Source organism: Parasteatoda tepidariorum, chromosome 8, assembly GCF_043381705.1.
Source record: "Parasteatoda tepidariorum isolate YZ-2023 chromosome 8, CAS_Ptep_4.0, whole genome shotgun sequence".
Lineage (NCBI taxonomy): Eukaryota > Metazoa > Arthropoda > Arachnida > Araneae > Theridiidae > Parasteatoda > Parasteatoda tepidariorum.
In genome coordinates, this window is record NC_092211.1 from 62,129,178 (window position 1) to 62,154,876 (window position 25,699).

At 30.5% G+C, this 25,699-nt stretch overlaps 1 protein-coding gene across 1 annotated transcript in view; it reads left to right on the top strand.

Moving 5' to 3' along the window:
* Positions 1–22,372, top strand: part of LOC139426301 (probable serine/threonine-protein kinase kinX) — a 31,521-nt gene extending 9,149 nt beyond the window's left edge. Inside the window, exons 3-7 of the mRNA XM_071184546.1 lie at positions 5,917–6,059; positions 9,989–10,130; positions 12,017–12,127; positions 18,003–18,180; positions 21,991–22,372. Coding sequence (XP_071040647.1) covers positions 5,917–6,059; positions 9,989–10,130; positions 12,017–12,127; positions 18,003–18,180; positions 21,991–22,217 — 801 coding nt within the window. The 3' untranslated portion in view covers positions 22,218–22,372. The remainder of the gene's footprint in view (positions 1–5,916; positions 6,060–9,988; positions 10,131–12,016; positions 12,128–18,002; positions 18,181–21,990) is intronic.
* The last annotated feature ends 3,327 nt before the right edge of the window (positions 22,373–25,699 follow it).

The following is a 25,699-nucleotide window of genomic DNA, read 5'->3' on the forward strand; positions in this document are numbered from 1 at the left end:
CCTTAAATTTGTCATTTGTCATGATCTGTCGATGTTTAGAACCAGGGTCATCAAGTACTGTACTTAAAGTTACTTGTCTGATATCAGATGTGACTAGGACGAGGTCAACTTTAGTGCTGGAACAATTGTAATTCAAATGTGTGGAAGGATTAGCGCCATCATAAACAAACTTTGAAGGGCCAGAATTCATAAGATCTAGAACAGATGAGCAAGTGGCTTTAACATTATGGTAGCCCCATAAGGTTGATAGGCAATGTGAAAGGTGGATTGTAAACAGCGTAGCCAGGTATCAAAATAAGGTTCATTTTCACTCAGCAAAAACCTTTTAATGTAAACCTAAAAAGGTTTGTTATGCGGTTTGCGTGTAAACCTTCTAACCTCAAAACGAGATCTGGTACAATCTGCTATATTCTACTCCAATTACCCTAATCCAAAACTATGGAAAGTAACCTTCTATATAAAAACCTTAAATCGAGGTTAACTTAGGGTTTTCAAGCGTGAAAAAAATCCTTTAATAAAGCTAGTCTCAAGGAAAATAATCTTAAATCTAGGTAATTATAAGGTTTCTTTTCGCCAAGTCTTGTATGCTCAGCTAAAATCCACCTTGCCATGAAATTTTAATGGACAATGCAATTTGATCCTATCGCTAATGTGACGTCATCTAAGACGTCATTATGGACCTAAGTGACCATTTTACCTAAGTGACAACACTTTTTTAAAAAAAGCTTTAAGAAATAATTTTTAATCCTTTTAGGATGAAAGGTTTGAAACTGCAATATTTTTGCTTTATTGAAAAAAGGTTTTTAGTGTAAATATTTTCGTGACAATAAAAAGAAAACTCCGCCACAAGGTTGTCGTAAGGTTACATGTTTTCTGGGTAGACTTTAACCCCTTCCTTCTCGCACCCGTGAAAAAGACGGGTTGAGGTTTCACCCTCTATTTCTCGCTCCCGTGATATTGACGGGCTGGAGTGTTCAGTAGTAACGCGCCAATAAGAATAAAACTAATTCATTTCTCTTGCCCAGAAAACATTTTATTTCTCATTTTACACACCAGATGGCAGTACCAGAATATTTTTAAGGTAATTGTAGATAGTTAGTTTATTTTAAACTAGATATCAGCACTAATCAAATACGTAATACAAATACAAAATCCAAAAAAAAATTGCACATTTATGACCGTTTTCTTGAAAATTAACCGATCGTTAAGGGGTTAAAATGATCTTTTCATTTCAAAACATCCAGTAGGATTACCTCACTTTTATCACCACCATTGAAATCCATGGCCTTAAGAATTTTAAAATCAGCAGTCAGTTCTGAATTTGCACCCTCAAGCATTTGTGACACTATGAGAGAAAGTGTTAATGAATTAATTAAGACTAATTGGTGGATCACAATTCATTTCGATCCATATTAAAAACAGTATATTTGAAATTATTTTTTGGATCAATAACTAATATTATTTTTGAAATTTATGAAACTAGTTTAACACTACTTCCAATAAATATACCTGATCTTTCTTTATCTATTTTTATGATATCAATTAGCAATGATTTTTCTCAAATATAAATTTTTTTTGTATAAAATGTTTTTTAAAAATACCTTAACTATATTTTTTTACTGATTCGGAATATTTTTATATTATTACTTTTATTAACTGTNTGGAAGGATTAGCGCCATCATTAACAAACTTTGAAGGGCCAGAATTCATAAAATCTAGAACAGCCGAGCAAGTGGCTTTAACATTATGGTAGCCCCATAAGGTTGATAGGCATCGTGAAAGGTGGATTGTAAACAGCGTACCCAGATTGCAAAATAAGGCTTATTTTCACTCAGCCAAAACCTTTTAATGTAAACCTAAAGAGATTTGTTATGCGGTTTGCGCGTAAACCTTCTAACCTTAAAACGAGATCTGTGACAATCTGCTCTATTCTACGTACATTACCTAATCCAAAACCTTGGAAAGCAACCTTCCATAAAAAAAACCTTAAATCGAGGTTAACTTAGGGTTTTCAAGAGTGAAAAAATCCTTTAATAAAGCTAGTCTCAAGGAAAATAATCTTAAATCTAGGTAATTGTAAGGTTTCTTTTCGCAACGTCTTGTATGCTCAGCTAAAATCCACCTTGTCATGAAATTTTAATGGACAATGCAATTTGATCCTATAGCTGGTGTGACGTCAGCTAAAACGTCATTATGGACCTAAGTGACCATTTTACCTAAGTGACAACACGTTTTTAAAAAAAGCCTTAAGAAATAATTTTTAATCCTTTTAGGATAAAAGGTTTGAAACTGCAATATTTTTGCTTTATTGAAAAAAGGTTTTTAGTTCAAATATTTTCGTGACAATAGAAAGAAAATTCCGACACAAGGTTGTCGTAAGGTTACATGCTTTCCAGGTAGACTTTAACCCCTTCCTTCTCGCTCCCGTGAAAATGACGGTGCGAGGAGGTTTCGCCCTCTATTTCTCGCTCCCGTGATATTGATGGGCTGGAGTGTTCAGTAGTAACGCGCCAATAAGAATAAAACTAATTCCTTTTTCTTGACCGGAAAACATTTCATTTCTCATTTTACACACCAGATGGCAGTACCAGGATATTTTTAAGGTAATTGTAGATAGCTGGTTTATTTTAAACTAGATATCAGCACTAATCAAATACGTAATACAAATACAAAAGGCACTTTTATGACCGTTTTCTTGAAAATTAACCGATCGTTAAGGGGTTAAAATGATCTTTTCATTTCAAAACATCCAGTAGGATTACCTCACTTTTATCACCACCATTGAAATCCATGGCCTTAAGAATTTTAAAATCAGCAGTCAGTTCTGAATTTGCACCCTCAAGCATTTGTGACACTATGAGAGAAAGTGTTAATGAATTAATTAAGACTAATTGGTGGATCACAATTCATTTCGATCCATATTAAAAACAGTATATTTGAAATTATTTTTTGGATCAATAACTAATATTATTTTTGAAATTTATGAAACTAGTTTAACACTACTTCCAATAAATATACCTGATCTTTCTTTATCTATTTTTATGATATCAATTAGCAATGATTTTTCTCAAATATAAATTTTTTTTGTATAAAATGTTTTTTAAAAATACCTTAACTATATTTTTTTACTGATTCGGAATATTTTTATATTATTACTTTTATTAACTGTAACTTTCATTTACTTACTTTTATTTATATTGTGTTTTGAAGAAGGCGTTTCATTAATTGGTTTAAATTTTATACCTTTTAGGCGTGATTCATTTTCAGATTTTTAGTGCTTTTAAATTGCTGTAAAAGTTATATTTTTGTCTTTTCATTAAGGGGCCTGGGGGCACTGTTAGTTTTGGTTTAATCCACTAACAACAGAAAGGCTCCTGTGTGTTTGCAGGCCTGTGTCCCCTGATGAAGTGCTGTTCTGCAAACACACATTTTAATTTTTATTTTAATTATTAAGATTTTATTTATGTCTTATTTCTATATTTTTTTACCTAATGTCATTAATTATTATTTTTGTAAAAATAATTTCAAATTTAAGTTCATATTATCATAATTATGATATAACGAACTTTTTCCATTTATCCCACAAAAATATTCATGATATATTTTCATGAATAATCTACCAGAAATAATTAAAAAAAAAAAACATTAAGATATAAATAAACAATTACAATTTTTTTTATATAAAATGTTTTTTAAAAATACCTTAACTATATTTTTTTTACCTAATGTTATTAATTATTATTTTTGTAAAAATAATTTCAAATTTAAGTTCATATTATCACAATTATGATAACGAACGTTTTCCATTTATCCCACAAAAATATTCATGACATACTTTCATGAATAATCTATCAGAAATAATTTAAAAAATTAAAAAAAAATATTTCACTCCGATTTTAGAAAATGTTCAAATCCATTAAAATTTTCTTTAAACTACACAATAACAATTTCCACGCTTACAAATTCAAAAAAAAAATTGAGTTTTGATATTCATTTTGATGTAACAAAGCAAGCAAGTTTCGTAAATAAGATAGCTGGATTTTGAAAGTTATTAAAATAGAAAACTACCGTTTATAACAAATTCAAAACGAAAAAATCATTTTTATAAAATGTTTATTCATTTGACTGTTAATATTTAAGTTATGTCTAGCAGAAAATCCTTTGAGAAGTTGGAATTTTAGTTTAATTTTAAGAGCTAGAGTAGTTTATACTAACCTCAAAGAAATATTTTTCTGTTTATTCGGCGGGAAATCTTAATTCATTTTTCTTCTTTTTAATTTTCAAAAGAAAATTTTTTAGCTAAATGTTTGTAAAACAAAATTCGACGCATCGCTTGTTTGTGCGTTTTCAAAACGAGTAATTGAAAAGCTGTATTTTGTAAATACAATTTAAAAAGAAGTGAAAGAAATTAACATGCGAATAATAGAAGCTCGAAACTTCAAAAATTAATTTCTGTGTGTAAAGTTTAATTCTAAAAAGTTACATGCAGCTGTTATGCTTTTCCATTTCTTAAAAAAATATGAACTAAGCAAATAATTAAGATATGCTGTTTTATTTTAACTCTAGCTCTGTTAGCAATCTTTGAAAAGTGGAATAACGGCTATTTTAGAAGTATTTTTCATAATAATGGGGATTCATTTTTAATAGGGTTAATAATGTTAACGAATTAAGAGTACTTGTCTTCTTGCTGTGTTAAAAACGCAATGGGAAATGAATACAATTGCTTATGCTTTAAAATATTTCTAATTTAATATTGGAATGATTTACTATTTTTCTTCATAAATATGACAAAGAGAAAATAAAATGCGGCATGGAATTTTGTTTTTATTTTGGAATCTAATTTTATTTAATATTGGAATGATTTGATCTTTATTAATGTTAAAAAAAAAGACTCAGTCACATGACTAGATGAATTGAAAAAACTTATCTTCTGTTTATAACCAACTTCTATTCGACAAAATTTCAAAAAAATGAGTTTATCAGCAGTTGAGGTAAAAAAATAATGAAAAAAAGTAGACAACAGCAAAAATGCTGTGCTCGATGCATTAAAAAGCTTTTTCTTCCAGATTTTAACCTTTACGATACTTTTATGCTGTTAACAATATCTAATTGTGTCTCAATATAACTTAGAAATATTAATGTCATTTAAAAGAAAAAAGGAAACGAGAAGGAATGCATTTTCGTAAAGACTGCCTTTTACATCTTTCGAAAAATTTAAGTAAAAAAAAAACGTATGCAAATAAGTATAGAAAGAATCTAGAACCTCATCAAAATCCCTGATAAAGAAAATAAATGCAAAAAAGAAAAAAATGGATTTTTGGATGTCAACAATCATCTTTTATCTCCTCCTTGTTATTTCCGGTATTGATACAGTCTTGATGATTTCAGTAAAAATATTCTATTAACCTAACGGATCACTACTGAGAATAGTGAGACAGAAAACTTTGAAACCAGTTTGATTGCCTTAAAAAAAATATATATATATACATATATATACATATATATGTATATATATACATATATATNGTGTCTCGGAGTTTCCTGAATTTCGTGACCAACGATATGATTGTAACAAAGTGGTCAGCATTGGGCACTGGCCGTCCTTACTTCCAAGATCAGCTGGCCCCCATCAATCTGAAGCTGGTTGTGCTTCAAGCCACCACTGGGGATCGAACCCCATTTATTCCTTATGACAGCTCAATATATATATAAGTGTGAAAAGAATGATGAAAAGATTATATCTTTTTTTCCCCGGTTTTTTAAATAAAATTTCATCCTTTTTTTTATTTTATTTAAAACTGTTGTTTTTTTTGTTTTTTTACTTATTATTTCCCCCTTTTTCATATGTCTTTCATTTTCCTTTGTTTTATTCTTCATTTTGAACTTATCTGCTTTAATGTTTTTTTTTATTACTAGGATGTTGAAGATAAAAGAAAGAGAGAAAAGCATTATAAGAAGCAGAGAGAATTGCAGGATGAAAGAGAGAAAGAAAAGAACGTGAGAACTCAAGTTCAGATGCGGACTTACTTGAAAAATGCAGTCTCAACAATAAGAGAAGGGTAATAAATGATACTAATTTTTCTGCTTTCCGTTTTCTTATACTTATATAAATCCGATGTGCTTCAAGCTAATTTTTCCGTTATACTAGTAAGCAATAAATCATAGCGCTTAACCAATAGGAGTCAATAATTCGTTGACAAAAGCTTGACGAGGAATATGTTTGTGAGGAAAAGAAAACAATTAGGCATTGATGTGATTTTTATTTTATAACCGGTGATAAGCAGCTGACCCATACTACTATCAAAATTCAACTACGTAGACTTGTTATTTTGAACACAACTCTGAAGACAAGGGAACACTTGTATTAAGCATTGAGACAAACTACAATTCGTGGAGGACTTTTTTATGGAACTAACGCCCTTTTGCGTTACACGGAGAGGAAAACCATGAAATCCTCACATTCTTAGCCCGATTAAAGGGGGAATTAAATTCATGATTCGTAAATCTCTGAGAATATTTTAAGTCAGCACTGTTTTCCCGTAGATGTGATTAACAAGGAAGGTTAACGCGCCAATGAAAAAAAATTTATTAGCTTTAATAATTATTAAGAAAAAAATTTAGAGTGCTCAAAACACGGCACCCATTATCAAGACAAACTAAAACGAGGATAAAAGTGCTGTTGCATACAGGATTCTTGTTTTGGTGGGTCCTGATATTGGGAGTTCAAAACGCGTTGACTTTTTCCAATTTAATTTTTGAGTCCAATGATGTTTTTCTAATAATAAGTAGATCTTTTCACTACAGTTTCTTCGGATATTTTATTTCTAACAAAGAAAGTGTCATAAATATCAACTAAAATGAAATTTTATGAAAGATAGTCCGTAATCCTCACCCTTTATATATATTTTAAAAATTCTTGACAAAATTGAAATCCAAATTGCATGCTTATTGAAAGAAAAAAAAGTTCATATTATACAGAAAAAGAAATAAAAATACTATCGGAATCCAACGAAACACTAGTGAGGAGGGCAGGGTAAAAAAAAAGTCAAAACAAGTTTGTTTTCCCGATGAAACCTGGAGGTGGTTTCTAATTATGATTTTTCATTTCTTTTCCATTTTATCCGGTAAACAAACAGGCTTTGCTGTTTTCATCTATCCCTCCCTTTTGATGATTCATTTGATTTCGATGGTTTTCTTGTTTCTCCCTCGCTTAAATACCAATGTGTATGCTTTTTGATTTTATTTCTGGTATGAAATTTAAAAATATTTATCAAGGGTGATGATTAGGGAATACCGAGTATATGAATACAATTTATATAAATTAAATAAAAATACTATCGGAATCCTACGAAACACTAATGAGGAAGGCAGGGTAAAAAAGTGTCAAAATAAGTTTGATTTCCCGTTGAAACTTGGAGGTGGTTTCTAATCACGATTTTTCATTTCTTTTCCGTTTTATCCGATAAACAAACAGGTTTTGCTGTTTGCATTTATCTCTCCTTCTTCATGAATCATTTGATTTCGATAGTTTTCTTGTTTCTCCCTCGCTTAAATACCACTGTGTATGCTTTTTGATTTTATTTCTGGTTTGAAATTTAAAAATATTTATCAAGGGTGATGATTAGGGAATACCGAGTATATGAATACAATTTATATAAATTAAATTAGGAAGTAAAGCATTCCGCTTCAGCTTGTTGGGGGCCAGGGGAGTTTCGGAATTTAAAGCTCCTGAATTTCGTGAACAACGGCATGGTTATAACAAAGTGGTCAGCATTGGGCACAGGCTGTCCTTACTTCCCAGATAAGCTGGTACCCATTGATCGAAAGCTGGTTGCGCTTCAAGCCACAGGATCGAACCCCATCTCTACATTACGACAGCTATGTGCCTTAATCAAATTAGAAAGTAATGTGTAAGAAGTTCTTATCTGTTCTAAATTTATGAAATATCAAGAATTGTATTTTACTGTTTAATCATACAACTTCCATTATATATCTTAAATAGGATACCAATTTCAACTTTTTAGGTAGCAAAATTTGTAAAAGGTTGTTTAAATTTAAGCTTATTTTTTCAATAAGACATATGTAATTGCTTATAAAATTTTGTAAAATATCTTTTAAATGCAACATTACAAAATTCAGCCATTTTAATTCTAGAAAATGTAGGATAATTTTATGAATAATGATTAATTTCTTTAGAAAATCTTTTATTTTCTGAATATTACTGTACTTTATCGTCATTCAAAGAAAAATACTGCAAAATTGTAAAAAAAAGATTGAGATAGAAAATAGTAGAAGCTTCAATTTTGTAAATTATATAAGCAATTAATTCAATAGAAATTTGTCTCAAAAGCATTAGTTTTAGTAACACATTTAAGTAACACATTTACAAGTAATACTTTCAAGATACGATTTAATTTTATACCGTACTAGCATTAAAACATTTTGTAACTGTATTTAAAAAGAATACTAGCAGCGAAATAATTTTTTAGAGCTGATGAAAGTTTTTAACCAGAAAATTTTTTCTGGTATTTCTGTTACTTACTGCTGATACGTTTCCCTTTATATTGAGCTACCACTTATTAGGATCACTTTTTATGCAATTGTACTATAACATCTCTCAATATTTTCTGGTTTTCTCTATTTGCTAGAGAGCTACGGATAACGGAGATTAATTCCGTTTCATGGTAGTCTAAATAAAACAACGTATCCAAACACCGTTGTTGACCTATCATATCCTGCAATCCTAATGGTTTTACCAAATAGCTACTTTCAACAGGTAAGGTAATGGTAAGGGTAAAACGTCATTGTCACATGGAAGTCAATTGTACAGGAGTAGTTTGAGGAGCGAGCATAATTGAGCCGCAACTTCACCTTGGCCCCCATACTCCCGAGGATGCATAATTTTTGGGTAAGTTAAAATTAACATCTGTCATCCACGTCAACGACAATGCAATTTCACACTATTGCAAAATAATATGAACATGCCGCAAACGTGCTACAAATACTTTGTTGACTCAAACTGAAGAATCATGTCATCCATTATCAAAAATGGAATGTGAACGTCTCACAAATGATTTTCAACATTTCGCTTACACCATTTATAGACGAATCTATCCTCACACTATCGGAGTATGATACAAACGTGCACTCAAACAACCTATCAGCATCAAAGCTGACTTCATGTCTAAAAGAATCTAGTCTCACACTATTGGAAAGTGATATGAACTTCCCATAAACTACTTATCTGCACCACATTTGACTTCATGTCTAAAAGAATCTAGTCTCACACTATTGGAAAGTGATATGACCTTGCCATAAACTACTTATCTGCACCACATTTGACTTCATGCCCAAAAGAATCTAGTCTCACACTATTGGAAAGTGATATGACCTTGCCATAAACTACTTATCTGCACCACATTTGACTTCATGCCTAGAAGAATGTAGTCTTACCGTTTCAGAGTGACATGAACTTGCCTCAAAGTACCTATCAACATCTGGTTGAATTGATGCCTAGAAAAAACTAGTTCCACACCATTAGGACGGGTCAAAAATGACCTATCAACAACTTGTTGACTAAGTGCCTAGAAGAATTGAATCTCACCCTGCAGGAAAGTGATATGGACATGCCATTAACGACCTATCAACATCTCGTTGAGTCCATGTACAGAAGAATCTAGTCTCAGAACATTGGAAAGTTATATGGACGTAACACGAATCAATATGACTAAATGCCTAGAAAAATCAAATGTTACACAACAGGAAAGAAATATGAACGTGTCATGAAGGACGCAACAACATCTTGTTGACTCCATACGAAGAAGAATCATGACTGTATTAAATGCCAAAAAGTGGCGAAACGGAATACTTATGGGCGGTCATAATAAAGTATCATCTTAGTGTAAAAGCATTTGATCATTTTTATTTGTATTAAAAGTTTCTCTATAACTTTTATTGCGGGTCAATGTCTAAATAACTTTTTTTGCAGGTCAATGTCTAAACAAAGAGAGCGAGAACGAAAAATTCTTAATGCTCAGTTGCGAAAAAAATTTCATTATGCCCAACGTACTGCTAACAACAAGCAGAGATATGAAAGAATTTACGCAAATCATTTGGAAGCAAAATATGATGTAAGTTTTTATTATTCACTGTTAAAATGTTTGGAACACCTTGAACCATAAATATTATTCAAGTCAGTTGTAACTTCAATATGATCCTAATTTGAGCCTTGATATAAGCTTATATCATGCTTTCCAAACTTGATTAAACAATACTACGGTTCAATTTAGCTTCAATTCAATACTTTTTTGAATTTGCTCTTAATTTGTACCACTTTATTAGGGATCATGGTACTGATTTATCAACTTTGAACCGAGCCACTTTTAAAAGTGTAATTTATAAATATTTGTAGAATAATAAAACAAAAATCATTAAGAATTAGGGTTTTAAACATCAAATCGAACTTTTCAAACATAATTTACAGGGCCTTTTTATAGCGATTTACGAAATATGTTCAAATTTTTTTTGACATGCTTCTTTATTGAAATAAAAAAGAAAGATTTTCTAAATGTTTCGCTAGTCACAATACCAATTTTTGAGATTTAATTATTACTAACTGAAACTATAACAAAATGCACAAGCTATTAACACATTTTCCTTATTTTAGTAGGAATTAAATTTTTTTTATCATTAATTAGTAATTAATCTTTTATTAATTTATCATTAGTTTATCATTATGTAATTTATCATAAGAATATCAAGAGTGAGGCAAAATTGCTTTTTATTTGTTGACATTTTAATAACTAAACGTATCGAAAAAACTAAAAACATATCGTTAGTCACTATATTGAATGATTCTGAAAGTATATTTACAACTGAGAAACTTTAGTTCAAATACAAATCTTTCAAATTTAGTTTTACTTTTGAAACTCGATAGTCATTGTTACATGAGTGCTTTAATGGGTATGTAATCCACGGAATAATTTCAGGAGTTATGAAACCAGTCCTGGAAATTAGTCGATGCTCTTTGTACAATTATGTATAATATTTCAAAAATGAAAAAAACTCTAAAAATTACATAGTAAAGATAAATTGTATTGTATTTAGTAGCAATACTATAGCAAACGGCATATGATAGTAAAAGGTACATTGCTGTTTGCAATCACATCTTTGTAAGTTAGTCATTTTGGAGTATAAAAACAAAAAACAGAGTATTGCAGGATGTAAAACGGCAACATTTGACCTTGTACATACCACTATTACAATAAATTACCATTTATTAGTAAAAACGTTTCATGCGATTATACAGAGCCCAATTCAAGACTAAAACATAGGATCATAATTAATTAACGTAACAAAATAAAACTGCGCTGTTACAAAAATGAATGCAACAAAACTTAATAAATAGCGAGAAAGGACGAATACAAAATAAATCGTCCACAAGTTTTTAAATATTTTTCAGTGATACTAAGTAGTTAGTGAGTAGTTAATTTAGCTCCATACCAATACTAAGGGGTACAAAGTTAGTACGTAGTTAATTAAGTTAGTTTCAAAGATAGTACCTTTATTAATTATAATCGTAGGGGATAAAAATATACGATTATAATTAATTAAGATAAAAAAGGGTGCTTAAAATTATGTCTTATATAAAAAGGGAAGTAATAAAAGTAAATTAACAGCGAGAAAAAGATGAATTAAATCACTCATAAGATTTTAAATATTTTCCAGTGTTACAATGTTAGCGAGTTATTAATTAATTTAGTTCCAAAATTAGTACCTTAATAATAATCACAGGTAATGAAAATTTACGATTATAATTAATTAAGGTAAGAAAATTAAAAGTTGCTGGAAACTGTGTCTTATACGAAAGAGAAGTAATAAAAATAAATTAACAGTGAGAAGGAGACAAAGTAAATTGCTCACAAGATTTCCAATATTTTCTAGTGTTACAAAGTTATTCATTTATAATATGTTTTAAAAGACACGATTATGATAATAAATTATAATCACTTTCCAGCACGACAACAAGAGAAAACAGTTAGAAAAAGAAATGAAAGAAACTGAAAAAGATAAACAGGAAAAGTACAAAATTAGACAAGAGTTAAAGAAGATTGAAAAGAAGAAGCAGGTATTTTAAAAATGTAGTTTTTATCTTTGTCTTATAACTGTGTTTTCTTTTCCTTGTCTATAAAGTTTCTTAGAAGGAAAAGCCGTGTAAAATAGAATAAAAAATAGTTTTTCTTTTTACTCTTCAGTCTTGGTTACAAAAGTACCATTCCGAGACGATTGTATTTCGAGTAGAGGTGATATGTTTTAATATTTCGTCTTTGAAGTTTTTAGGAGTGCACTAACCCCGAAAAAAATAATAATCTTTACTCTCATCTTACCATTATTTTAATAAAATTACAGAATACCTGGTCCAAGCCCAAATGAGTGAAACATCTTGGGTTATGGAAATATATAATACAATACGAAAGTGCAAATGATGGTTGTCTAAAATATTAGCGCAATACAGGACCATGTGCCTCATAAAATGATTGAAGATTTTAAAAATTAAAGAAAAACAGGAGACGGAAATGTACGATGTGCTGCGTTTTGCATTGAAGCGCATCTACTTTCTTTTTTTTACAAAGTTTCGAAATTAGTTGCAAAGTGCAACAATAAATGGCGCTTCCGACTAAAAATGATTATAAAAACAGTTATGTTGCAGGTCAGACCATTTTAAAATTGCAATATTTTCTTCGGTTACTTTGTCTTCAGACTGCTCCATGTTGTTGCTGCAAGCAATGTTTTATTTCAAACATTGTTTTATTGTTTTAACAACCAGTTCGGTTGAATGCAAAACTATTCCGGATAGAAATGATTGCATAGGGTTACTTTTCCTCTGACTGAGTCACGTTGTTTCTTCGAACAACGTTTTCAAAAAATTTGAGTACGTTGTTTAATTATTTAAACAGCTGGTTCTGTTGCATGTTAGATAATTTAGAATGATATATTTGTATCTGTAAACTTTGTTCTTAGACTACGTCATTGTTTTTATCAGTTCGTAATGCCATCTTTTGATGAAATTTGTAACTATTTTTAAACTTTTATGAGAATAAATTTCTTGTTTTTTAAGCAGCGCGCAGTAAAACATAATCCTCCTATTGTTGTATTTTATTGCTCCAAGTAGCAAATTCTAAATACTAAAAGGTATGGAATTATTGAATTTATTATCGTTATTGATTGATGCAATCTGAATAATATTATCAATAAACTAACAAAGTTTCTTATAATAGCAAAAATAATAAAGTAGCAGGGCATTCTTTGAATTAAGTATCGAAGTCATTGGTTATAATTCATTGTTAATAAAATGTAAAAACCTAATATGGCTCTAAATATTAACCGGTGATTAAAAAACACGCGGTTTAAATAAAATTTGTTTGATTTATACGTATATAAAAATTAAATTGCAACATATTCTTTTAAATAAATTGTAATTCATCATTATTAAGAAGTGTAAATACTATTGTCATTATCAATTTTTTTAATAATAATTAACACTTTTTACTTTAAATATCTTTTCTTTTAAAAACAGTCAGATCAAAGAAAAAAACTGACATTTTTCTGTTTTTTGTCATTAAAAATCATAATTTAAAATGTCACTTTTTCCCAATATTTCATTTTTCTTCATTTACAAATATGTCAGTGTGATTGCATTTTGCTTCAATTTCGTTATTTTCCTAGATTTATTTATTTTTTTGTTGTATTTTTTTCGCATTTTTTGCAATGCTGTTCTTTTTCTGATCTTTATTTGATAAGAAATGATAGTGAAAAATGTGACATACGCATTTTATTTTAATGAGATTAATGGGGAACTGATTACGTATTTAAAAATTCTTTTGATACTATTTTCTGAAAGTATTCCTGAAAACTTCATTCTTATTTGAATATTTTTCTTATGTCTTAGAATTTAATCAAATCAAGAAGGAATATTTCCTTCAGCTTTCTCAAATTTAAAATTAGTTTGAATATCTTAATAATGTGTTTTTATTAGCAATTTTTGTCTATATCTGTCATGAAGACACTAATTTTCCATTGTTAGCATTTTTTTTGCAAAAACAAGTTTTTTTTTTTAAGAAAGACTCATAAAAATCAGCATATTTTTGGTTTACAGTTTTTACACACCATATTGTATTATATTATTCCTCCTTCATTCATTTTAAGCATATATATGTTATCTCCTTTTTCATAAACAACTTTTTATATATCATTATAATATTTGCTGTTGCCCATTGATGGATAAGTTAATTAAAAGAGACTAATAAAAATCAGCACATTTTTGGTTTACAGTTTTTACGCACCATATTGAATTATATTATTCCTGTTTCATTCATTTTAAGCATATATATGTTATCTCCTTTTTCATAAAACCACTTTTTATATATCATTATAATATTTGGTGTTGCCTATTGATGGGCTAAGTTAATTAAAAGAGACTAATAAAAATCAGCACATTTTTGGTTTAGAGTTTTACACACACATTGTATTATATCATTCCATTTTCATTCATTTAAAATAAATGAAAATAACATTGAGGAACAAATTTTTTTGTTGCATGTATACAAATACTTGTTCTTACCTAATTCCTGTGCGTATTACAAATTTGAAATTAGTTTTTCACCTAAAGCTACAGAATTTTTAAAATGCCCTTTTTCGTCTGTTTTTTGTAAAAATGTACAAGTTTAAAAACGTTATATATAACAAGGAATAGCGTAATACTTTTAGTTAACTAACATTTATCTTTTTAGCTAATATAGTAATTCAAAAAATTAGTTAATATAGTTAATAAATCGATGGTAGCAATCTAAATGTGACAAACTTCTAGGTGAGTTAGGGCACATAATCAAGATTAAAATTGCATAGAAACACATGCTCAGAAACACCATCGCGTGCGACTAGGAGTGCTTCACTATTGTGATATGTTCAGAAGTACAAAAAGAAGCAATTCTTAATGGGTCAGCTCCTCTAATGGCGTATGATGACATTTCCGGGCATGGGTTCCTATGCGATTTTACTTCTGATGACTTGTCCTAACTCCTTTAGAAGTTTGTCGCAACATTTATACGACGATCTCTTGTATATAGCGTTTTTAAACTTGTACATTGCCATAAAAAATTAACTAAAAAGACCACTTAAAAAAACTGTAGATTGGAGAGAGAAACCAATTGCAGATTTGACAATCTAAAAATATCCAAGATTCGTTAAAAAATCTCATAGAACAGAAAGCAGAAAAAAGTTTGTTCTCATGTGCAATTAAGTGCATGAATTGTTGACGTATGCCTGTTTAGGCAGAGAGCTGCAATTGTTCTTGTTTTCCAGTGGCGCCATCTATGGCCAAGAAATCGACTTCATCGACCATACGTAGCACCCGTTTTTATGGCGGACAAATTCATACATCCACAGTTCGTAATTTTGACCTGAATCAGAGAACGATCGATCTCTATTCCAGTACCCCCAGAGGTTTTGATTTGTTATGGGAACATGGAGGACTTTTGCGACTCGACAGATTTAACGTGCATCAATCACTTTACTACACGGGGAGTCTTTGGCCGGTGGGGTTCGAACCCATGAACTCTCGGACATGGGTCCAGCGCCTTACTGACCAGGCTATCCCAAGAATGAACTACGTGCATGAATTATCATATATATACGCATACATAAGCTGATATCTCATTAAAATTTAGCACACAGTTAAATCTTTTGCACAAATATTTCTTATTCCAACGTATTTTATGTTTAAATAAATAAAATTTATTAACTACAGATATTCAGAAAAAATATGCATTTGAATGAAAATTAATAATTTCAGAGACATTTAAAAAAAATTCATTTCAAAGGAATGCTGCGAAATTTATCAAATTAAATGTTTGAAGGCATTGTTTTCTAATTTACAATGATTGTCACTTAATTCTTCCACATACAACAGACACAAAAGAATATTGAAGTTGCTGTAAATCTTTCAACAGCTTGTTATGTTATTGTTTTAGAATTTCTTTATAGTCTGCTTTTGTCTGGAAAATTCATTTAGCTGCTTACGACATAAGAGGTCTCATTCACATTTCAGAACTTTGTCTACCAAACGGCAACACAAAGACATGATGTAATTGTTATGTGTTTCATGATTAATGTATGCATATCGAATAAATACATTTTTATATTTTTAATACGTGGTTGTGATATTCCTTTTGGAAATAAAATGTTATGGTAGAATAGAAAACTTTTTTTAATGGTTTTTGCTGCAATATTTAATACTGGTTGCAATTGTAATAGTAATCCATTTGAAATCCTATTATGGATGGCTCAAAAATTAATTCATTCAATGTTAATGAACTTTTTTATTGTTTGAAAAATTAAAACACCACTGTTAATTTTTTAAGTGGGCTTCGAATTGGAGGAGCTAAAATAATAAAGGGAGCGCTATGATAAATATTGATTCTTTTAATAAATTCTAAGTTGAATTTTTCAAGTGGAATAATATTTAATTATGATTTACTAATATAAATTTAATTAGAAGATTAGTTAATATAGTTAAATAATCTTCTTCTTAGTTAATTAATGTATCTCTCCTTAGCTAATATAGTAATTCAAAAAATTAATTAATATAGTTAACTCTAGATTGCCTAAGGATGTCATTTTGACTGCTTTTAATTTCAATTGGAAGAACAATGATGTATATAATGACACAATTTCTTAGAATTTTGTGACTTTTTGTACAACATATAATTTTTTTTACTGTTAATATTTACAAATAACTTGTTACATGACTGTAAATAATGTAAAAAATTTTAAAAATTAATTTTAAACTAATTTATTTAAATATTCACAATCCAGTCATTTTGACTGCCTTTGGACAATATAGGTATATACTAATTTTCCGTTTTTCTAGTGTTAATAAATAGATGGCAGTTAAGCACTTGAAACTATTAAAAACGATTTTTTTCTAAAAAAAAGTCTTTACGACATATTTTAGAAATGTGAATTAAGGGTTTCAATAGTGGTTGCATAAATGAAGCTATTTCTACCCTTTAGCAAGTAAATATAACAAAGATCTTTTCAATGAACATATATTTTTTTCGCTAAGTAGCAGTTGACTTTTTTTGTATGTTAATTTCAAATATGTTACTCGGTTTTGTCAGGTAGCAGTTCTTTTATATTTGTTAAATTGCGTTTCAAAATTTAGAAAAATATTGCTTTATAAACCATGTAAATATATACCTAGGAAGTAAAACAAAGAAGTCAGTAAGAATTTATGTGTGAAAAATTACTTTAATAATCATATACATCAGGGGTTTCCTACTTGCTTGAGACCGGCGGCCGCAATTAAAAACACCGGTCAAAGGGCGGGCCGCAACTTTGTCAAAATTTTATATAGGACTTTTTAATGTTTGAAGGAACATTAAATATTACTGTCAGATTTTTATCAATTGTACAAAACAAAAGTATTGAATAGCAAATAATAATAAATATCCTCTTGAAAAAAAAATTTTTTTCGATGCAAAACCTGAGAAATTTTTTTTTGCACCGTTGGTATGTTAAATTTTATAGAAACGAAGAACTTAGGTTTTTTTAACGAAAGAAAAGTATTTTAAACCCATATAGATTTTTTATGAAAATTGTCCGTAAAAAAATGACATCTAATATATTTTAGTTCGTGGGCCACAGAAAAGAACTTCGCGGGCCGGATGCGTCCGGCGGGCCGTCATATGGTAACCACTGATATACATGTTGAGAATCCACATTACTGTGTCGTTTACTGGCATTAATACAAGAACATATGATTTCGTATATTCACCAATGGTTTCTAAGGCTGTGTAGTATGAATGAGTAATCGTTTCTGGGTTTATTAGAAAAGTTTTTATGTATTACAAGTACTTTAAACATTATATTTTCCTTATGTTTTTATGATTATGTGCCCGTAGGGAAACATACATTGTTTGATTGTAATTTTTTTTAAATTTCAGAATGAAGAGTTTTGGGAAAGGAAGGCAGCTGCCCAATTTGAATGGCTAAAAGCAGGTCACAGACTGGACAGCAAATTTAATAAAAAATTAGAGGCCAATGTCCAGTTTAGGAAGGAGAAGAGAAGAAGTCCATCTAAATTATCATTAACTGATGCGCAGGACATTGAAAATAAAATATGTAAGTTTCATTAGGTTGTTAAGTGTTTAAGTTCGTTTGTTCAACCATAAGTTAACAAATAAACATTATTTCTTCAAGTGTTTAAGATATTATGAGTTTAAAAGTCGCTTTTCCTTTTCTTTGCTTAAAAGGTGCTTTGATACCTTAAAAGGATATACTTAAAGGTTTAAGAATAGGAAAAATATTTAAGTACTCGAATTTCAACTTTTGCACAGTGTTACAAAGTTTATAAAACACATCAGAATTCTATTTTTCGAAGTTTTTAAGCCGACCGTACTTAAAAAGCCGAATTCTCAAGTTCTTTATTGGCTTGAGCCCATCTTTTTATTTTTTTACTAAATGGCAAAGCTGTTTGTAATGTCACTTACTAATTCAGAAAGCCTGCTTGGTGAAACCAAACGTATTTAAGGCAAAGGGTACGTTTCTTGTTTTCAGTGGCGCCATCTATGGTCAAAAATACTAATTCAGTCACACACACGTCTCATTACGTTTATAAGGCGGACGCACTCATACATCCATTCATTCATTCACAGACCTGTAATTTTGACCTGAACCAAAGAAAGATCAATCTCCAGTTCAGGACCAATAGGTATGATTTGCTATGAGAACATGGAGGACTTCGTGACATGGATTCAACGTTAGATTAACGCCCAACGGTTCCAACGCCCTTCCATCCAGTAGAGATGTCCAATATTTTCTGGAACAGGTATTTGGAACCTGTTATTTAATCATACCTGTTATAAAAATAACAGATTACTTCCAAAGGCCTGTTCCAAAATACTAGGCAAAAATTTTAATTCAATTTTCCTGGCAAAAATTTATTTTTCTACTTCTTTTTAAAATGCTAAACTGTTTTTTGGCAATCTTTGCACAGTTTACAATAAGAAAGAAAAATCACGTTTTATTTATTATTACCATCCAGACTATCCAGGCCATGCTTGCAAAGCTATTTTCCTGTTGACTACATATTACATTCAGTTTTGTACTTTCATTTCCTAGTAAACAAACCTTTTTTGAGAACTGTCGTTTAGAAGTTTGTTAGTGACATAAACAGAAAGTAAATTATTATTTTAATTTTTTTTTGCATTACCGTTTGGTATTTTATCCTTTTTTTAATAAATAGTTAAAAGAAATATTGGTTGATTTATAAAAAAAAGTGCGATGTAATGAAACAGAAAAACAATGAAGCGCAAATGTTTTTTTTTATTTTTAAAGTGCTAATAAAAATAATGTTATTTTTACACTGAAGTGTTTTCTTTTTTTTTATTCCTTTAAAAATAATCTACGTCAAAAAGTTTCAACAAAACTGAAATTTTTTTCTTCAAGAAATGATTTTTAATTTTTATTCGATTTAAAACTCTAGGAATAAGAAAAATCCGAAAAGTTTGAATGATGAAAAAGATGACAAGGAATCAGAAATTTTTTATGTTTTCTGATTTTGCCTTTAGAATTTTAATAAAGGAACGTTTCCCCCTTTTTTTAAAGTTTCTTTTTCCTTCTTTTTTATGGAGAATATTGAATTCAGGTAAAAACATTTTTTTGAACTTTAAATAACAATTTTCGAGAAGTTTTAAAATTAAAAAACAAACCAAGAAAAATATTTTAATCGAGATAAAATTAAAATTATTTTATGGACTCTAAACGGTAGAAAAATAAACTTAATTGACGATTGTTCCTCAATATGTGCTACCGGATTTGGTCATTTGTCCGACAACTCATGAATCCCACAGGGCTGGTGTGTAAGGAAAATGAGTATAGTTTTTAAAAATTAATTTTCGTTATCATTTAGAAAAAAAAAATTATCGCTATTGTTTATAAAACTTATTCATATTAATTATACTATTGCTATTTTAACTGTAGATGATGGACACTTGGTCAAGAAACCAAAGGCTGCATTATTTTTCCTTCATTCAAAGGGATTTTAAGATGATTCTCATTTATTGGGTTGTAGGGTAAAAAGATTTTTTGGAATTAAATTACTAAACTTTGGTTGCGTTTGACTGTTCAGTGCGAACATTCTAAGAGGCGTGAAAGTAACAATGCGTGAAAAACGGTACTTATTGTATCAGTTGTTACACTGGGAACGTGGCTGTAATAGAGGGCTGAACTAAAGAGTGTAGATATTTTTTATTTAATTAGTATTTTTCAAAAATAAATGATTGATTCGATCAATTATATTTGTGAGTTAGTTAGAAATTTCGTAATTTTTTGTCAGGGAAATGTACTAACGAATGAGTTGTCTGGCAAACGTACTTGTCGGAAAATGAGTTTTCGGGCAAACGGAGTCGGGCAATTAAGTTGACAGGCACCCGAGTGCTTGGAAAATGTACCAGAACCACGTGACTCCCCTACTGTCGCCGAAGAAGGCATTGGACTCAACCAAAAACAATCTTGTTGTTGTTTTAATGACACTTGGACAAGCCAAGCTATCCAGCCATTGGGCTTTAGCGAATTAAGTCAGGAAGGTGCACCTATCTTTTGACAAGAGAGCACCGCAAAAGTGGACGTACTTCTTGGCTTAAAGACCCATGAATAGATGGCAGCAACACTTATTCGTGAGTCCACTTCCTAAATTTAGATATCGATCTGAAGGGGAAGGAAATTTTCACTAGATCCCTGTACTCCAGGTACTGTTCAACGACCGATCACAGGACTTTCGTTTAAACAGATTTTATGAGCACGTATCGCATGTACTCGGTAGGTCGAGGATCGAACTCCTGTTCGGATAGACCGGAGTTTGATTCTCTTACCACTGGGCTACCACGACCCAAAAACAATCTAAAATGCTGGTTTGGTTGAGACAACAGTGAGAAAACTGAAATCTTCTATTGGCTGTAGTATGGGCATGGAAAGTTTTTGAAAAAATTTCTTCTATTAAGCTTTAAAATTTGTGTTTGAAATCTATATTTAGTTAAAAGTAAGTGAACACTTTATTACGTTTCATATATTCTTAATGTTTATCATAAAATTGTTTTTTAAATAAATGTGCTTTTGTTTTTTCAAACTTTGTCAAACTCTGATGATTTACGATATTCAAATATCCATTAAATATGATAATAATGAAAATCACAATAATCTTTATGCTATAATCTTAATTAAAAAAGAGTTATTGTCTTACGCCACTTGTCAATACTAACTAGCCAATTTTTTTTAAGACAGAGGGGTGCTCTTCTTCTTGTTTTCCAGTGGCGCTATTTATGGCAATAATTCGACTTCTACTACACACACATCACAGTCCGTTTAACAGGGAGGATATATTCACACACCATCCATCTGCAGATCCTAATTTAGACCTGAACCAGATCATGATCAATCTCCGATCCAGTACCCCCACAGGTATTGATTTGTTATGAGAACTTTGAGGACTTTGGGACTCAGACAGATTTAGCGTGCACCAGTCTTCATTTTATACTCGGGGAGTTTTAGGCCGGTGGGAATCGAACTCACGATCTCTTGGATATGGGCCCAACTCTTTACAAACCAGGCTATCCCGGCCCATTTAAAAAGAGTTTCTCATATTAGTAACTTTTCTCGTGGATTTAATTTTTGAAATCTTAAATGTTAACATTTCAAAATAGCTCATCCAGGAAATAGTCTTGACTTTTCATACGAGTTTAAAGAGCAGACATGCTTAAAAGTAAAGTTAAAAGTTGTACCATTACTAAAACAGTTCGAAACGGCATTCTATGATTAGTCAAATGATATTTTTTTCCTTTAAGTATTATTTGTAAAGCAGTAAAAATGCCTCAAACAATTCTATGCATTTCTATTTCCTCTATTTTAAAAGAAAAATCCTGTGGATATTTTCAGATCTTTTATCGAAAGAAGAAGAGGAAGCCGAGAAAGAACTATCAGCAAAAGAGGACCAATCACATTCTGAATACAAATCACGTGATATTCTGGAAACAAATCGGCTTTCAATCGGAGAATCTACTGATGAGGTGGCTGAAAAGGAAAATAAATCAAAGTCGAAATCAGCAGAAATGTCTGAAGAGCCAAATGTCGAGGAAGATGTAAATTTCCCTTCCGACTCGTAGTCTATCAGAGAAAAATATCTGCAAGATTTTAAATAGTTTGGAAATTACCTTAGGGTATAACAAAATAAATAGAAAGGAGAGTTTTCGCTTGCTGTAATTTCTAACAAACAGTGAAATGTCATAGAAATACAATAAATTGAAACAAATGTCTCTCAGTTTGAAGTATTTTATTAATATTTACGATCTTGTTGATTTGAAACACAATTTCAGAATGACGATTTAATTTAAGGTTTTAATTTTTTTAATGGATAGGATAAAATCAATAGAAGGAAATTAGAAAGAAGAATCATAAAACTCTTTTGTGATCAGTTTGGTATTATCATTCATATTTCATTTATTAACATAAAATGTAGGATATTTAATCTGATAATTTATGTATCAGTTCTTAACGAAATCAGATTTCGTATATGATTGAAATATGACTTTTTCCTCAATATCTGAAAATGAAATTATTCTCTGACAAGATTTTTCATCAGAGGAAATTTCTTGCTTTTAATAATTGATTCACACATTATAGAAGGTAAAGATGAAAACGAATGTCAAACTGTTAAAAAATCTATTGATGAATTCGTGCCTAATTTGTTAAAATGCTTTACTTATATTTTTTCGATAATCTTTTGAACATTCTTTAATACAATAAATGTATGTCTTCTATTAAAAATCACAAATTTAATTATATTAAGTGTATAGTTTTTACCTATTTTTCAGTTTTAAATGCTCAATCTATTCGTCAAAAAATTATCTACGTTCTACATTCGTCAAATAAAAGAGAAAAAAAAATTAGGTACAATATTTATAAAACATGTTTTTGCTGCGAAACGTATTTTATATTAAGTGTGAGACATTAATTTCAGATTTAAGAATACATAAAAGTAATTGAGTTTATCGTAGAAAAGACTGAATAATAGATCGCTTTAATCCCTTGTCACAGATAGGACAACGGTGTCCCTTTTATATATATATATTTTCTGACACTCTAATTACGAACAAAAATATGTTTTAGTAGGTTTCAATTTGAAAAAACAGTCTAATAGTTACTTAAATATCTGGTAGATTATTGGAATTGTTCTTGTCTTAAAATATAAAATTAAAAAAAAAGTAGTTTAGATTTTTTGTTTATTTATACTCAAAAATTTATTAACAATTGATTTAGTAAATAATCAATGATGAATAACTATTTTTCTTAGATCTAAATAGCTGAAAATAAGTGCAAATTAAAAAAATTAATTTTTGGAAGGGAGCCGTGTTTGGAAAATTTTACCTTTAACACGGAAAAAGGCACAGATTTCATAATAACAATACAGGCATGTATTTCATAACCACAATTTATTAAAATTCTAAATATGATTTTTTTTACTTATTTTGACCCAAATTGTTACAAAACAATGAAAAACGTATTAAAAATATTTTCTGTGTTAAAGGGTTAAATCAGAGAATTTGATTTTCAAAATCTATAATTTCAATTGTATTGTTTTCAAGTATTTCACACTTTGAAGAGCTATTTGCTGAGGAAGTTTAACTTTTTAATGTATAAAGGAAATAATGTGCTGGTTAAAGCCAGTTTGAATGGATATAATTTCCTTAGTGGGTTAGAGAAGTTAAAAGACTTTCACTGTCAAAGTGGTCTTACCCAGACCTAAATTACGGAGCATTTTTTATTGTTAAGTGAATTACAATTTAAACAGAAACAGGTTGTTTGAACTATACAAAATAATGTGTCTAAAACTTCTTATGTTTTAATTTATTAGTACACATACGTACAAGCTTGTCTGCTTAATTACATAAGTGCTGCTTATAAGTCTTTGAAAAGTAGAAAGAAAAAGTACAATTTAGAGACGGACGGCAGGCAGGAAAATAAATCCAGGATTAGGGCGGGATTCAAGCCCTCTACCTCCCGTTATAGAGCGTTTGGTTTGCAGGACTGCTCGACCAGATAGGCCCTACTACTTTTCTACAGAGTGTGTGATATATCAGATTACGATTAAATGCTCCATGCTTCGCGTGCAAGTTAACCCTAAGTCAGACTTTACAAGGTTTGGTCCTTTTCGCCTGGTGCAAATTTCACGTGTTTAAAGCCTTTTGAAAAATCTTTAAATAATATTGCAAGCATAGTTTATAGGGAAAAAATAAACTCAGTCAACTTTTAAGTTTTCCGATATCGTACTTTTATTAAAATTAGTGGGGTTGTACACACCGATTTCCGTTTATTCTTTCCATAATTTCTTCATGATAGCTAACTGTAATTAGTGAGGACTGTTTTTCAAACAGATGTGGGCATTCGTACTGTTAGAACACCCAAGCTTGCAGATTTATAAATAAACGAGCAATTGGAAGAAAGAAAGAATGAATTAGAGTATCATAAAATTCTTGGATCGTTTTAGGGAAAGTTGCAGGTTTGTTCCCCGGAATAGTTTTGGAACATCAAAACTACCTCTGTTTTTTTATTCTCGGATAATCCTCAGAGATGTTTCACATTTCATCTCCAATAACTCAATGCGTAGAGCAACTTAAATAAAGTACCCTAATCAACTTTTTTTGTTCATTCTTGCATAGCTTTAGGATATATCCAGACATGCAATTAGGATGCAAAGATAAATCCCAAATCGTCATCAATAGTTAATTAGTATGGCCTTAGTCTGACGTAACAATAATCAAAATAATTCAACTTATTTTGTATGAATCTCTACACATGTAGGCTGAAATGTCTTGTAAGCCCTTGCTATATTGAAGAGTCCCGCAGTGGACTGATCGTTAAGACACGGTTCCCAGCAGATCACTGAAGTCAAGCATCCCGTCTGGCTGCGGTCAGTGTGCGAGAGGGTGACCGCTTGGATCAGTCTGCGTAGGGACCGGGGGTGTGCGGTATTGGTCCTCATTAAATTGTTCTACCGTAAAGTGCTTGACTTCGCGATCAGGTCATCGGGTTACCGAAGCGGGGGTGCCATCAAAATTGCAGAGGATCACAATTGTGATGGCATGTCTTCGGATCATCCTCAGGGATGTTTCCCAGACCCCCACCAATAGCTCTTTGTGCAGCTCTAGTGCGATGTAAATGAACTACAACAACCTACTTTCAATCAGATTTTTTTATTTACTTATTTATTGTTACGCATACGTAAGCAAGCTTGTGTGCTCAACACTAAGTGTGGCTTATAAGCCCTTGCCAAGTTGATGAATAACAGCCCAGGTTAGAGAAGTGTTTAATAAAGTTACATTCAGGGTTACTGAGGGGTCTCCCTGACCGAGAGGTATCCCCCGCGGAACACTGTCCAAAGCTAGGAGGTAGCGGGTTCGAATCCCACTGTAACCCTGAATGCATTCTTCGTGATGTCCTCCTATGAATTTTTCTATATATTCTTCTATTTGATAAAGGTTTTTAAGCCTAAATTGAGCACACAAGCCTGTAAATATAGGTAATTCAATAATCGAATCCAATGCTTCCACGCTACGGAGTGCATGGAGGAACCGTGAGAACCTTTAGT